This window comes from Mus pahari, chromosome 4, assembly GCF_900095145.1.
Source record: "Mus pahari chromosome 4, PAHARI_EIJ_v1.1, whole genome shotgun sequence".
Classification (NCBI taxonomy): domain Eukaryota; kingdom Metazoa; phylum Chordata; class Mammalia; order Rodentia; family Muridae; genus Mus; species Mus pahari.
In genome coordinates, this window is record NC_034593.1 from 84687309 (window position 1) to 84703568 (window position 16260).

The following is a 16260-nucleotide window of genomic DNA, read 5'->3' on the forward strand; positions in this document are numbered from 1 at the left end:
GGGGCAGCTACACACACACACACACACACACACACACACACACACACACACACACACACCCTTCTCAAGTTCCTTCTACCTCCACTAGGTTCCCACCACCAATCCCCAGGCCTAAGAAACCTTGCTCCAGTTGTCCACCAGATGGCAGTATTGACCAAACAATCCTCCATGCTGACAGCAACCTAATCAATGGGTCAGTAGGATGGACAGCTTCAAACATTAGTTCCTCCTGGCAACTGCCTCTAAGGTGAGTGTACAGTTGTTATTCAACATGACCTTCGCCCTTAGACAGATAATAAAGAAGAAAACTAGGTGACATGACCCAAGGTACTTGTCACGAAGCCTGACAGTCTTGAGTTTAATCCTAGAGATCCACTTGGAAGGAGACCAGCACACGCATATGTAATGTAACTTCTAAAATCTGTATTAAAAGCCTGAAGGGTTTCTGCTTCCTGGGATGATAGCTCTTCAGTCACTTCACATCCTGGCACTTCACACTCTGAGAAGTCTGCCCACTCCCCGAGCTCTATCTATGCTGCACTGTGCTCTGTGTACATCGGCCCTCGAGTTCTTTCATAACAACCCTTAGTGAGCAATGCAACTTGGAAGTATCTGGAAGGATGTCTATAGGTCCGCTCGCCCACCTTCATCAGTTCCTCCAGCAATGATGGGTGCTATAGAGTGCCAGGTATTGGGGCCAGCCGGCAGGCTTGAAAACAAACGCAGGAATCAAGTGAGTCAGAAAATGAATGAGTAACAGTAAAGAACTAGCTAGTGACGGGCCATAGAGAAAAGTAAGGGAAGGAAGGGGAGGGAGGCAAAATTATAGGCGTGGAGAAGAGAGGAGGGGCCTGAAGACTGTTTTAGCTGCTGTGTGTACTTTGCACTAGGCCTTGCACTTTAACCCGCTGTCTTATCTCACCACTGCCGGGTAAAGCTGGCATTCCCAACTCACAAAGGCAGAAAAAGATCGAGAGGTTAAATAAGCTTGCCTGAGGACTGGCTTTGGCTGTGAGGAAGGCTTCTAACAGCGACTCTATACCAACATCCTCTGCCACAACCCAGCCCAAGAACTTGGGGAGTCTGTGAGATAGAAAACACCTCTCCCACCCCTCTAAAAAGCTCTGTCACATTCCCAGCCCCCCGGGCTCAGACACACACACTGAGTCCCAGCCTCAGATGCATACCATGGGAGCAAACAAAGCCTAAGAACCCATCCTGTATGCAAGGAGCTCAGGCCTCAAAGTACTGCCACCAACACAGGTCAGCACCACCATTCTCCCCATTTTTAGCTGTGACAGGATTCAGGGCGCATGGCTGACACCCAGTAGGCCACACTGTTAAAGTCTTCCTTGTCCCCCCAACCAGACCTCCCAATTTTGTTCACAATTGTTTTTTAGGCATGCTCTAATGTAACCCAGGCTAGCCTCAAACTCCTACACAGCTGAGGATGGCAATGAACTCCTGCTCGTCCAGCCTCTACCTTCCAAGGCTAGACCTACAGTAAAGCACTGCCACCGCGTGAGGTTATGAGGTGCTGCAGGTTGAATCTGGGGCTCCATCTCCAGCCCTCCACTCCTGATTTTCAACCCTCCCACCTCCAGTCCCACTTCAGTGTTAATTGGGAAATGAGAGCTATAAGCAGGGCTACCATATAGAGTTCTGGTTAGGGCTAGAGTCCATCTTTCCCGCTACTCCTCCATACTAGGCCTCTACAAAGGTACCAACGGGGAAATGTGCCAAAGAGCTTGCAAAGTCATTTTTTTTTAATGGCCAAGATTTCATCCACTCCCCAAGTCATTCTGGGGAGTTGAAGTCTCCCCAGGCCTGAAGCTCAAGAAAAGGTAGTCTCTACTGCACTGCATGAAGCTCCAGTGGAAGATGGCCCTCTGCGTGCTGCCCAAACCCCAGAGGTTTCCTTTTTACCTGCTGCCTTGGGTCCTCCTGGAAGGACAGAACTGTGCTGAGCTTTAAGTGGTTTCTGCGGTTTAAGGGGTGGGGAGGAAGGAAAAGAAGAGTTGGTGACTGCTCCCCATTTCCAAGCCACCACCACCACCCCCTCCAGGTTGTTTGCCCCCAGCTTTGAGATTCCTGGGCTTGATAAGGGGACTGGGCACGTGGGGTAGATTCTCCGATCCCTATCAGCCTCCCCCTTGCATAAGAATGTATTTGAGGAGGAAATAGCCCCTGCTCTGCTTTAGAAAGCACTATTCCTACAGAAAAGAGCCTTGGTTATAGAAAGCCAGGGGTGGGGAGCTGGCAGGGAGAGGGACGTCAGGCAAGAGCGGGAACACCCAGGGAGGATAATCAGCAGAACCTACTCTGATCTTAACCAGTCCAGTAAATCCCAAGGTCACACTGGATGACAACAGTACACTCACCCTAAGGCCACTGTGGGAGGAACAAATAGTTGAAGCTGTTGGAACAGTTCCTCCTGTGGGCATGATCTCCTGATAGCTGGGAGCACAGAGAACTCTCTGGTGGTAGTATCAGTCTGAATAGGGAACCCCACCCCAACCACCTACCCCCCCATGCTGGAGGCAGGGCTAAAAGCTGAGTAGGATGATGGCTTATGCCTGTAATCCCAGCCCTCCGAAGACTGAAGGAACTGGATCGCCATGAATGTTCAAGGCCATCGTGGACCACAGAGTGAGATCATCTTAGCAGAAGGAATGAAGGAAGGAAGGCCTCGGATGCTGAAATGAACAAGTAGCTTAGAAGCAAGCCGCTCTCAAGCCAGGACCCGGTCACTTCCTGAGCCCTCACAGCCATTCTGACAGTGCCAGGCAGTGTCTGCCACTGCCATTCTGTGTGCCATCTGAAAGCATCCCTCGGGGCCTCCACCCTGTGCCTCTAGCTTGAGGGAGGGGGGGGTCACCTGGAAGGTCTTAAGACCCACAATCACCCAGAGAAAAGGGCGTGGTCAGCGATGCAGGTCTGTAACCCCAGCACACCCAAGGCAGAGGCAGTGTGTGTGTGTGTGTGAGAGAGAGAGAGAAAGAGAGAGAGAGAGACCTCAGCACACCCAAGGCTGAGGCAGTGTGTGTGTGTATGTGTGTGTGTGTGTGTGTGTGTGTGTGAGAGAGAGAGAGAGAGAGAGAGAGAGAGAGAGAGAGAGAGAGAGAGAGATGGTTCAGCAGTAAGAGCACTGGCTGCTCTTCCAGATAGACCCAGGTTCAATTCCCGCATCCATACAGTGGCTCACAGTCATGTATGAGTCCAGCTCCAGGGGATCTGATATCTTTTTCTCTCCCCCATAGTGAACCAGACACACAAATGGTGCACAAACATGCAGGCAAACGGCCCATACTATTAAAAGAGTAAGTGAAAATAAGAAACAATAACTAAGGGAGATGGACGCGAGCTGGTGAGGCACAGAAAACTGAGCAGTGTGGGCCGACAGACAGGAGCGCAGAAGAGCAGGAGGCGACAGCTCTGGGAGAGGGACAAGCAGTAAGGTTTCCATCCTTTGAGTGTCCCAACCTTTCCGGAGGCCTCTTTCTGGCTCTGTTCCTAGGTGGGGGTGCCATCACTTTGCCTCTTTTCAAAGCTCTCCAGACTGGCATTGTGTAGTATACATGGGCCTATTTACCACCAAAGACCGTGAAGTCGGAGATGACCTAGTCAGTGGAGCACTGCCACAAATACACTGGGGTCAAGGGTGGTGTTGTTGTTTTGTTTTGTTTTGTTTTTTAAGATTTATTTATTTTATGTATATGAGCATACTGTCACGCTCTTCAGACACACCAGAAGAGGGCATCAGATCCCATTACAGATGGTTGTGAGCCACCATGTGGTTGCTGGGAATTGAACTCAGGACCTCTGGAAGAGCAGTCAGTGCTCTTACTCACTGAGCCATCTCTCCAGCCGGAGGGTCAAGGTTTAATCCCCCAGAACCCACATCACAAAATGGGTACAGTGGTAGGAAGGTAAGTACTTGTAGTCTCAACAATGGGGTGGTAGAAACCCTAGGGCTCACTTGACAATCTGGCTAACCAAGATGGTGAGTTCTCCGTTCCATGGGAGACCCTGTCTCAAAAAAAAAAAAAAAAAAGACATGCACGCTCACACATGCACACACACCCACCTATACATACACACACATGGACAACATGGACATGTATACATACAAAGGACTTAGGAATAGTCAAAGCCTCAAAGGCCCTCAAAAGTCATCCTACACCCCCAACCCTTTTCAGTCTCCCTGGGGCTAAGAAAGGCTATTCCTCCTAATCTTTGTCTCTGAGGTTTAGGAGACTCAGCTCCCTAGAGCCGCGGGTGCTGCTGGTTACACAGTGCGAAACTCCAAGGAGGACCAACGGTGGAGAATGGAATGCTGGGAGCGAAGGGACAGCTGCCTGCCCGCTCCACGCCAGGTGCCACGTGCACCAGGTGGAGGGAGTGGGCGAGTCACGAGGCCCTGGCGTGGCTGGCTCCTGCCCTGCTGTTTACCAGCTGGAGAAAGCAGGAGGAGGGGCTGGGAGCCTCCTGCTTGCAGCCTGGCCCCTAGCCAGCCGAGGTTGGGTAAGCAGGAAAGCCAGGCACAGCTAATCAAACTCTGGGCAGAGGACGTGCCGAACCGAGGCGTCCAATAGTTCACAGAAGCCTTGGCTCTTGGGCCTTCTCAGACTCCAGTGCAGGCCTTTATGTGAACAGATTCACGGGGTCGTGGGGGAGAGGCAAGGGAGAACGGGGAGGAGGGGGGCTTCCCTCCTCTCAACTTGTTCTCTGCTGCTCTCCCTGCTCTACCCCTCACCTCTCAGTTTGCTCCTCCTCCTCCTCTCCCACACCTCCCCCCCCCCCACCACACCAGAAATATGGGAAGCACCTAGAAGTCTGGGAAATCCAGAGGAGGGCAGCACGGGGTTAGAGAGAGGCAAAGCAGACCTGTGCTGGGGGAACCCAAGTTTCAGGGAAGTACATCTGATTCCATTCTGGAGATCAGAGTCCACACACACACACACACACACACACACACTGGCTGTCTTTTCTCTTCACTCTTCCTGCCTCCCTTCTTGCTATTCTGTCACCTGTCCTAAAAAAAGTCAAGTTCAAATCTCAACTCAATCACGAATTGCCCCATGTGAATTCCTGGCAAGTCTTTTCTATTCTGGGCAGCAATCGGTTCATGATTATGAATGATCGATCACTCGTGCCTGTAGGGGTTTATCGTGTGGGATTCCAAAAAAAAACAAAAAACAAAAACAAAAAAAAACACAAAAAAATTCAGATTTACCTACAAGACCTGGCAAAAACTCAGCATACAGTAGGTAATTAATAAATACTAGCTCCCTTTCACCTGTTTTTCCTCAAGACTCCAGACACTGGTCCACTGATCTCTCCCTGAGTCCCCTCCTGTGCCAGGACACTCTGCCAGCCACTCCTTTCCCCTGCCTGCTGACGGGCCAGGTGCTCCCTCCCTCTTCCCTCCTCCCTCCCTTGGGCCCTGCTCCCTGCCCTCCTGGGCAGCCAGGGCAGCGAGGACGGCACCAAGGGAGCTGCCCCATGGACAGGGCCCCACAGAGACACCACCGGACATCTCGGGGTAAGAGACCCCAAAGCCCTGCAGGCAGGTGGAAGGGACTGCCAGGGGGCTCAGAGGAGGGGAGGGATGAGAGGAGACTGGGAAAGAACTGGGGAGAAGAGAGGTGAGCGGAGGGGAGATGGGCTGGCAGACAGAGCGAAGCGATGGGATAGGACAAGTCTTTACATAACTGTAGGGCGAACAGGAAGAGGGCCTAGGATAAGAGCAGGAGACCTGGGAAGACAGGGAGGGCAAGAAGGAAGAGACAGGCTGGAGTGGGGGCAGGAGGGAGGAGCTGTGTTGGGGAGGCTTGATCGAGAGGATGGGAATGGGGCTGGCTCCCAGGTGTGAGCAGGCCCCTCCCTGCCTGCTACAGAACCCTGGGCAGCCGTGGCTGGGAGGGTAGCTCTCCACCTTCCTATTCATTCACAAGTGGAGTGCCCTGGCTGCCGTTCTGGTGCACGGGCTGAGGGTGGGGGGCCTGGGAGAGAAGATGCAATTGCACCCTACCAGCTGCTCCAGCCCAGCCGTCCCACGCTTTCCTTCCAGCTGGTCCGAGCATGGAGTTTTATCTGTGCTGTGTGAGGCACCTGTGGAGCACAGGAAGGAACTGGGGAACCGTCCACAGACTGGAGTGAGGAGGGAGCCCTTCAGAACAGGACACCACCCTCTCCCTCCCATGCTTGTCAGCTGGGAACCTAGAGAGCGTGATCGACAGAAGTACCAGCTTCTAGGGCCACTAGAGAAAGGCCCCGGGGTGGGGGTGGGGTGGGGGCCAACAAGGGGAGTGTCCCCATGCAAGACTGCTCTGAATTGCAAAGCTGGAGGCTGGGCAAGGGTGCCACGTCAGGGAGGAAACTGAGTAGGGCCAGACAGGATTAGCAGGGAGGTGGGCATGGCATGAAGCCACACCCTCTCTGGGCAGACCTTCCCCTCCCCCACACGGGGAACAGGTTACCAGGCCCCATTGACTATCAAGGCAATGAAATGCAGGAAGCCTGGCTGCAGAGTGCATCTCCTGGCAGAGGGACAGTGAAGGAGGGACAGGACATGCGTGCCAGGCTTGGACAGCAGAAGGCCAAAAGTAACAGAAAGGAATCAAAGGTTAGGGACATTACAGGCAGAGCTAATGGGCTTTCTGGAACAGAAGACTGGTCCTAGACACCCTGGATATAGGAACTGGGTTGGGGCCTCTTTTGCCAAGGGCTCCCTCTCTAGGTGTTTCCCAAATACTGACTGCATGCTGACTTCATTCCAGCTATGTGAACAGCCCTGTAACTGTGCAGTAGCCATGGCTCTCCCCTCAGCTGCTGCTCCCCTGGACAGCAGAGCATCTCTGTAAACCTCCATGAACCATGGGGTGCCTCCTACGGTCTGATCTCCACCCAGACCCAGCAAAGCGGCAAGGAAAAGGGAGCTTCCCTCTGCAGGCTTGTAGGCAGGTGAAGCACCGCAGTGGCCAAAGAGGGTCGGTCTATCTGCAGCTCCGCCTGCCCTCCCAGCCCTGCACCTCTGCAGCCCCCTCATGCTTTCAGGCAGGGATAAGCAACCAAAAGACTGCATTCCCACAGAGACTTAACTCTGGGTGCAGAATATGTGTGTGTGTCAAATGCACCAGATACTACTAGAGGGTTCCTGCTGCTCCCCAGAGACAGAGGTTCTGTTTCCAGAGGGACTTAACGACCTAGGAGGGATGGTGGCATACCTAGGGCAGTTGTCTGTTACTGTCAAGTGCCAGGAAACAATGCATAGTGCTGGCTGAGTAAACCCCAGGGCAGGGGACAGGGCAGGGGAGGCTGCCCCAGAGGAAAAGAGAGACATCTGAGATCTAGCTAAATGGGGTGGGAGTGGGGGTTAGAGTGTAACATGGGGAAGTCCTGGAGGCAGAGAGGAGCTGGGCGCTTTCAGGACCTGGAAGAAGGCCAGTGTGGCCAAAGGGCAAAGTGAAGGGCTCTGCCAAGGGGCCCAGCTTCTCAGAGGCCAGGTAGTGCTGGGGTAAAAATGAGGTAGGGCAGGAGCCAGGAACTGAGGAAGTCTTTGGCTTTTCCCCCAACATCTTCGACTGTTGGCTGATCCCTTCCTTCTCTTTACAGAGCTGCTGGCTGCAAAGAAGACCCACACCTGTGAGTACCGGTTTGGGCCAAGAAGGTGGCACTGGGTATGGCAAAAGCATTCAGTTTGGGAGGCATGAGTGAACAAACACCCGGGACTGGACAGAATTGGAAGAGTCAGGCTAAGACTGCAAGGCCCAAGAGATAAGGGCCAAAGGAAAAGACTTAGAGGCCAGGACAAAAAAAAAAAAAAAAAAAGAAAAGAAGAAGAAGAAGCCCAAGGGGTGCCAAGTAACAAGCATAGAAAGAAAAGGGGAACTGGGAAAGAGGAGGGCAGGGTGCTGGACAGAGACTCAGCTGCTGTGCCTGGCCTGGGAGGCGGTGAAGGCCACCCCAGCCTCGGAACTCAGCAGCCACAATAGGAGGCCTGGGAGCGTGCCCAGGGCTTTGTGGTGGCAGGGCCAGGTTTGGTGTTCATCTCTGTGGTTAACACATTCTGAGGTGTGAGCAAGCCTGGAGCGAGGCTCTGCAGAACCTGAGAGCAGGAAAGCCTTGCCTCTGTAAGGACGGGAGTGGACAGGGACCCGAAATCCTCAGACTACAGTGTAGGAGGAAGAGCCTAAAGTCCCAGAAGGGCTTCCCAATGGACACTTGCAAGAAAACATCTTGTCTCAGGCCATTGCAGCGCCCCCATTCCAGCCACACAGAGAGAAGCTATTCCCCTACAAAATGTGTCCACTCCACCAAAGTCCTCCCCAGGGGGCTGTGCATACCTTCAGCACCTTGGGGGCGCTCTGGAAAAGTCACAAGCATGGTCATTAAGTTAATAGTGACAGTCTCATCGGAGGAGGTCACCTCTACTCCTCCATCACATACTCACTGGTTGCCCACCAATCCGTCCCACTGCCAAAGCCATCTGCGGCCTTCCTGTCCCATCATCCCTCCTCCCTGTGTTTGGGGCTCCATCCTCCTGGGGGGTCAGAGCTGCTTGGCTCAGCATAATCCTGATCAGCCTCCTGTGCGCTAGCCACAGGGCCCCACGGAAACGCTGAGCAGGGCCCTGGGAGGAAAGCGAGTCAGAATGACGCAGGCAAGCTGGGGGAGGGGACCAGGGACCACACTTGGGGGGTAGAGGGGGACTTTTGGAGAGTGGAAACTGGGAGAGACCAACCCAAGCTTTTAGACCTGCCTCCCATCCTTTTAGCCCCTACCATGTGTCCTCCTGAGGATCCAGGCTAATCACCCTCATCCATCCAATGTCCAACTCCTAAGCCCTCAGAGAGAGCTTTTCCCTAACTAGCAAGATTGAAGACCTCTCAAGGAGATTGATCTCCACTCCCCAACCCTAGACCAAGAAAATAAAAACTGCCTCCCAAGAGAAATGACCTCAAGAAAGGGGTCCAAAGCTGAGAAACCCAGGGGGCACACCCAGACCAAGAGGGGACCGAATGACTAAGGGACCAGAAGAAGAACCTCCAAGGCTGAGGTACCCCACAGAGCAGATGGAAAACAAATGAATCCATCAATAAGAACCCCCACACCAATAAAACCTGCAGAGAAACTCAAGTGCCAGGAAACTGGCCAGTCTGAGACACACTGGAAAGCAAACCTGAACCAGAGACACCCTTCTGTCCCTCCAGTGGATCTGAGGTCAGTTACTCTGCCTGGCCTTAAGTCCTTACTCAACCATTCACTCCTGTGTGATCTGGAGCAGGTTACTTAGTCTCTCTGTGTCTCACCTTCCTTGTCTCGGGAATGGTAGTTATCACATAAAGTATTTTATGGGGCTTATGAAGTCCACGCAGAGCTGAATCATTCCCAACACTGAATTAAGCACTGCTGCTTAGAGGGTGAAGATGGTAGTGTCACTATCTGTGTCCCAGACGAGTAGTCTTGCTTCCGAAGGCCTTTCTGAAGGACCAGCCCCTCCTACAGATCCTACAGAGGGTATTTGCCTGATGATACCACTGCTATCATTTCCTCGGCCCAGGATAGCATCATGTGTAGGAGGAATTCGGGTGTGGTGAGGGTAGCCTCCCGATTGTACCACAATGGTTATGGCTGTTGACAGTCCACAGGGTCTCAGTGCCACAAGACACCACCCAAGACCGATTCCTGTTACTTACCTCTGGGACATCCCTACTCCTGATGTCACTTGGTGAAGAGGGCCTGGGGTACTCAGGAAGAGGGAGCCTGGCCTCTGCCCATGAGCTCCACGAAGCTCCCCAGCTAGAACTCCCCTGGCGAGTGGAAACAGCTTTTACCACGGCTGTAGCTGTGGTTTTGGAATTTTCCAACGCCCCCTGTGATTGGCTGCCCCGCCCCTCACACCCTGCCCCAGACCCAGATTGGCCACGTGGGGTGCCTGTCATCATACCCAACGCACCCCTGGGGGTTGGGGGGCTGTCACTTGGCCACCTGTGTGGGGCAGAGCTTAAACCCCCCTGCCCAGAAACACTGGGGGAGAGCTTTGTGCAGATCTAAGGGCTGAGGCACCCGCTGAGAGGGCTTCACCCCACCTCCACTGCCAGCTGTGTGCTGTCCTGGGCTACCCTACTGAGGAGGACAGGGAGCCAAGCTCTCAGTCATGAGAAGTAAGTGAATGGGGGCACCTGGTCAAGGGGGAGCCTGGGTCCTGTCACCATCCCTAGGCCCGCTGAATAGGAGCGTGTCTTAGAGACCGTGCCTCCTTGGCAGGGTGTGTCCCAGTCAAGGTCAAGATCTTCTGGGAGATTGGTGGAGTCCTGAGAGAGTTACTCTTCCCTGGCGGCTTCCTTGGCAGCAATGGTAATCAAATTATTGAGGCGTTCCTGACATACATTCTGAAGTTCTGGGAAGACTGAGCATGCCCAAGGTGTCCAGCCCTTTGATTTACAAAGAGGCCAAGACCCAAGAGGGGAGTGCATCACCGAAGAGCTTGCCGTTAGGGCCTGGGAGCTGGTGGAGTCTGGTAGACGTCAGGACCCACAGCTTATATTCCTTGTTCCTAGTGAAGAGTTTATCTTTGTGCCTCCAACTGCAGGCACTGCTGTACCCTGAGGCAGGAGTCACAATAAACTGAGGTCAGCAGGCAGTGAGGGTCAGAACTCATCATCTGTCTGATCCCCTAATCCTAAACACACACACACACACACACACACACACACACACACACACACACACACACACCAGGACCTGACGGCTAAGTACAGTCCAGCTGGGGACTGCTCTGTGTGTGTTGTGTGTATATTTGTGTGTGTGTTTGCGTGCACCTCAGGTGCAGTTGATCATCTGTAGCAAGCAGAGATGGGAGAGGAAACCTTGCTCTCACTCCTTTCCCTGTTTGAAACCATGGGCCGATAGCTGCTGGGCAGATGTCAGGGGCCCTTTAGGCTTCCAGCTGAGCAACATGGGGGATCAGATCCTCCAGGCTCATGTAAGGGAAGCCAGAGGACCTCTCAAAGTCCACAGTGAGTGAGGAAAAGGGAAGCCTGTGACCCTGAGGCCTGAAGAAGCCCCAGCTTCAACCTGGGGTCTTTCCACAAGCCACAGAAGGGGAGGCCATACTGAGTCCTGGAAAGGCCCATGGACTGAAAGGCTAGTGAGCAGGGTCACCTGAGGCAAGCCACTGAGCTCTGGTCTCCAGCCACAGAATAAATGAGTTGACTTTCACAACAAAGCCAAGCATGGGAGTCTCTGAGTTCTAAGAGCCCAGGACCAAAGAGACACCCCCCCCCTCGTCCCCTAATGGGTGAAAGAGAATAGACCCCTATAGTATACAAGGAAAGCAGGTCAAGTTGGGATTCCACTTGCATGCATGGGACAGGACTACGGTCCTTGGTGAGACAAGAGGACCAGGAGAAGAACCAGAAGTCCTAGGATGGAGTAGGAGCTGTGGTTCTTTTCTGGCTTCTTCCCCTCCACAGCAAAAGCCGATGGATTTCACCGAAACAGCCCCAGGCCAGCCCAAGCAGAGGGCAACAGCCCCAGCAGTATCTGAGGGAGACACTGGGGTAGCTCTGCACTTTGTGCACACATGCATATGCACACACACACACACATAACACATGCATACACATAAATATATCCATGTTTTCTGACCCCTTTGAATTCCAGTTACCACCAACTTGGGTGAGGTCAGAGCAGAGAGGGTTTAGGACCATGACACACCAAAGAGTGAGGCCAAAGAAACAAGGAGCAGATCAAACCTAGGAAATAAATGATGGGTTTGAGGGTCAAGGGGAAAGGGGTCCAGATGGAGGACTACCAGGAGAGCCATAGAGTAAGAAGTCCAGAGACAAAGAGCACAGGTCATAATGTACAGACACAGGGGAGGTGGTAAAGAAACATGGCAGACTGGAGGGTGTCTCAGAATGAAACAAAGCCCCTTCGATCCCTTCCTCAGCCAGTCAATGGTGTATGACCTGGCCATCTCACTGTTAGGAGCTGGTCAGTGTGGAATCCGTAGACAGGAAGCCTAGGAATGGGAGGTCACATGCCTGTCCTCTTCCTTGAATACAGCCATGATTATGTTGAGCAATGGGCCACAAAGAACTCAGAGTCCCCAGGGTGTGTGTGTGTGTGTGTGTGTGTGCATTCGGTAGCTGATTCCTTCCTTAGTAATGCTGGAGATCAAACTCATGCCATCAGGCCTTTGTGGCTAGCACTCTTACCCACCAAGCCTTCTCATGGGCCTTTTATTTGGTTTTGTTTGTGACAAAATGTCATAGAGCTCGGACTGGCTTTGAACTGGATATACAGCTGAGAGTGACCTTGAATTCCTGATCTGCCTGCCTCTGCCTCCCACATGCTAGGACGTGCTAGGATTGTAGTATAGCATCAGGCCCTGCTCTGTCAGCCTTGCTCCTTCCTTGTATCACTCCTGCATCTTTCTCTTTTCCTTTCTTCCCATTCCTACCCAGAATCCTGACTGCCCCAGGCTCAAGATTCTAGGATGTGAAGATCTTCAATCTGTTCCATCGCAATGAATATGTGTCTTGCTAACTGCTGTCCCGACCAGGGGCTCACCTGCCCCTCCCTCCCCTGCCTCTGTTGCTGACTCAAACCAACAGGGACAGGGACTTTCCCCATGCTGAATGCTCTCTAAGACAGCCTGGGGTCTTACTCCTGCCCCATGATTATTTCCTGGGGTCTAATCTCCACTCCTGCTGCAATGATGATACGGCCTCTTTCCTGAGACTCCAAGGCTCAAAGAGTGGGAGATCTCTGGGAGCAGAACAGAAACAGGCAGAATTTCAGTACCACAGCCAGGTCTTCCTGAGTCTGCGTCCCTCCCAGAGGCAGAGCCACACCTCTGGAGGCAGGCAGGCGAGGCTCCCACTCCTCAGAGCTTCCTCCTGGTGATTCATCCCCTTCCCCCATCCCCGGCTTGTTTTCTTTGCGTTCTCTTATTTCCCCTCCTTTCTCCTGTCCCAGACTGTGGGGGTGGTGGGGGCAGCAAGAGGGGGTTTCGAGTGGCTGGCTGGCTTGCTTTCGTGGCTTTGCAAAACCTGTCTCTCCCTCACCCACTGAGCTCTAGAGTCACCAGTTTTCAGTTCTGAGAACAGGTATGTCAGTAGAAAGTTCTCATGAGGGCTTGCCTGGCGGGGGACATGCCCAGCAGGTAAATCAGTGGTTCCTGTCCCTGTGGTAGCACCCACCACCTTGGTTTCCAGCAGAAACTGGAGGAACTGAGAGCTAAGGAAGGTGGGAGGCTGATGACAGGCTGTGGCACATAGGGGACCACTGGCTGGAGCTGTGGTCTCAGTGAATAGAGAAGGGGCCTAAGCTGAGAGATGCATTCTCTTTCTCATTCAGCCATTCACTCACTGATGCAAAGAAAGGCCCAACAAGGGGCAACCTAGCCCATACCCTCAAGGAGCTGTGGACTTTCAGAGGAGCCCTAGGTTAGGAGCTCTGCTGGGGTGCACGGGTCATGTGACCTTGGCTCTAGAGAAGTAGATAAAGGGTGCATGGGCAAGCCAGGACCACTGAGGGAAGCTAGGCCCAAGGAATGGTATCTGTCTGTCGGTTTATCTGTCTATCTCTCTCTCTCTCTACCTATCTATGTATCATCTATGTCTCATCTGTCTGTCTGTTTATCTATCTTTGTACGAGGCATGAGTCCTGATTTATTCCTTACCTAGTCTATCATTACCCTTGTTTCACACTTGATCATTTTGCAGCCAATGACCTGGCTCCATCCACTCTCTTTGAGTATACTTAGGCATCTCATCTCCCAAGGGGAGACAGCTTAATGATTGAGGACTCTGACTCCAGTTACTAAGACCTGAATGTAAACTCCTTGCTTGCCTTTTCCTGGCTGTGTAGACTCGGTCTAGTCACTCTCTAGGCCTTGGTTTTTTTATCTGTAAAATGGGGACAATACTAACCGACCCTACTTTACAGAATTGTTCTGATCATTAAAAGTATATGTAAAGAATCCTAAGGACAATGTGATGGTGCTGCAGGGCCTTGCCTTGCAGTCTTGGCAATTTGAATTCAATCTCCAGAACCCATGAGAAGGTAAAAGGAAAGAACAGACTTCACAGGGTTGTCCTCTGACCTCCACATGTAAGCTGTGGCATTTCTGCCCACATGTATAGCACGCACACATGTAGTATAATAATTCATAAATTATTTTTTTAAAGGAAGCTGAGTGTGGTGGTTCACATCTATAATCCCAGTACATGGGAGGCTGAATCCCAGCACATAGGAAGATCTTGCATTTCAGGCCAGCCTGAGTACGCAGTGAGACCCTGTTTAAAAGAAGGGCTGGGGGCAGGGGGGCAGCTCAGTGGGGAAAGGCATTGCTGTCAAGCTTGATAACCTGAGTTCAGTGCCCAGGCCTCACACGGAAGGAGGAGAGCACCAACCCTAGAAGCCTAGAAGCTGTCCTCGGACCTCCACACATTCACCATGGTGTGTGGCTCATGTGCAGGCATAATTAATAAGCGCATGTAAAAAAAAAAAAAACAAAATTTAATTGAGGCTGGGGGAATAGCTGTCCTTTACTCTGCTCCCTTTGCTCCCATGGGCTGGGATCCCCTGAGGAAAGGGGAGAACCACACATGAGACCTTGGAAAGAGGAAAAGAGGAACAGAAGAGAGCCCTGGCATGCCTCTACCTGAACCATTCCTTCCCTGCAACTGGGGCTTCTGGAGTGAGACCCCCCCCCCCGGGTTGCAGCCCCTCTCTGTTCCAACCACTTCCTCTCTGTGGCTAGGCACCTGGTCAGGACCCAGGGCCCAGCTCTGGATATAGTCAAAATGCACTATCAATGAATCTTGCAGCTGTGAGCAGCGTGAGATTAGAGGAGGTTGAGGGCAGAAGTGGCTTGCTTCTACCGGATTCCTCCTCCCTGGAGGCTCTAAGGTGCTCCTTGCAGAGCCTTTCGGGGCTGAAGCGATCCAAAGGAGAGTCACTTTTGCTTTCCAGAGCTGCAACATAATTATAGTTTTTACATCACATCCGTAGGGAGCGTGCAGAGATAAACTCGGTGAGCTGACCTGTATAAGGAATGGGCTTGGAAAGAGATTATTAAACGTACCTTGACACCTTGGGAGGAGCAGCCTGGCACAAAAACAGCCAAAGAGGCTAAAATTTTTCTATGCCAAGTATGGTGTCAAGGCAAAGAATCACTGTTCTGGAGTGCATTAAAGTGTAGGCTCTCCTAGCCCTGCCTTGGGCTGCTTAAACAAAGATCTTCATTTGGTTTGTTTTGTGGTGCTGGGCCATGGAAGGCAGAACATGTGTATATTCTGCAAGCCCTCCACTACTGAGCTGCTGCTGTAGCTATATTTTAACAAGACCGGGTCCTATATTTTAGCAAGACTCCCAGGTTCTCTTTTTTTTGAAAGACAGAAGACTAGAGTTGCTAGCTGAGCACCTCCTGCACCAGGCATTTCTGCTTTTGTAAGAATAAAGACAGGGGGTTTGGTGGTCATTTTTAAAAGAGGGTCTCAAACTATGCCAGGCTGGCCTGAAAGTCACAGCAGCCCACCTGCCCAGCTTTCTGAATGTTGAGATTTCCCAGCTTGAGGGTTTTCTTTGTGATAACCTTTAGGAGAAAAGCACGATGAGGGAACAGTAAGAAAGACACAAAAACCCTAAGAAAGCAGGCAGTTTGGCTGCTGTGGGAGCCAGGAGGCTTGGGCTGACCCAGGCTCCTGACCTTTGATTGGCTCCGGTTCCTGGCACCGTTGGGCCCTGAGATGGTAAGTTCCTGGCAGACTAGGCTCCCAGGCAACAGTTTGAGTAATCCTGTGATTACTCAGCACCCCCTCCCCAAGTGAGGTTCCCATCACCTGCTGTTCAGGGTCTGAGTCTTGAAGCTTTGCTGTGGAAGATGTTTCTCTGCTCCTCTCATGCCACTTTCCCTACCAACCCTTCCCCTCCTTCCTTCCCCAAGTGTCTGTCTCTCTGTTTGTCTGTCTCTGTCTGTTTCTATATCACCCGCCCCCCCTCACACACACACATCACACACATGCCCCACTGGTACTTTCTTTGATATTTAAGTGTTTAGGGTAGATGGTACTTAACAGGATGAAGGTGTAGGGGAAGGAGAACTAGAGAAAGACAAGAAGTTTGGTCATGTGGAGGATTGGGCACAGGACCAGGACAAGCAGGGGTTCCCTCGATTTCAGTTGTCTCTCCTTGGCTGTAACTATTTTCCCCCAGACCTCTTTTTTTTTTTTTTTTTTTTTT

At 52.2% G+C, this 16260-nt stretch overlaps 1 protein-coding gene across 2 annotated transcripts in view; it reads left to right on the top strand.

Annotated features, from left to right (window-relative positions):
- Positions 1 to 5413: 5413 nt before the first annotated feature.
- Positions 5414 to 16260, top strand: part of Rorc (RAR related orphan receptor C) — a 26001-nt gene continuing 15154 nt past the window's right edge. The window contains exons 1-2 of one of the 2 annotated variants that reach the window (XM_021195838.2): positions 5414 to 5545; positions 7618 to 7647. In XM_021195838.2, the coding sequence (XP_021051497.1) occupies positions 5506 to 5545; positions 7618 to 7647 (70 nt within the window). In that variant the 5' untranslated portion in view covers positions 5414 to 5505. Of the gene's footprint in view, positions 5570 to 7617; positions 7648 to 16260 lie in introns of both variants that reach the window. The other variant, XM_029538005.1, reaches the window with a different exon arrangement.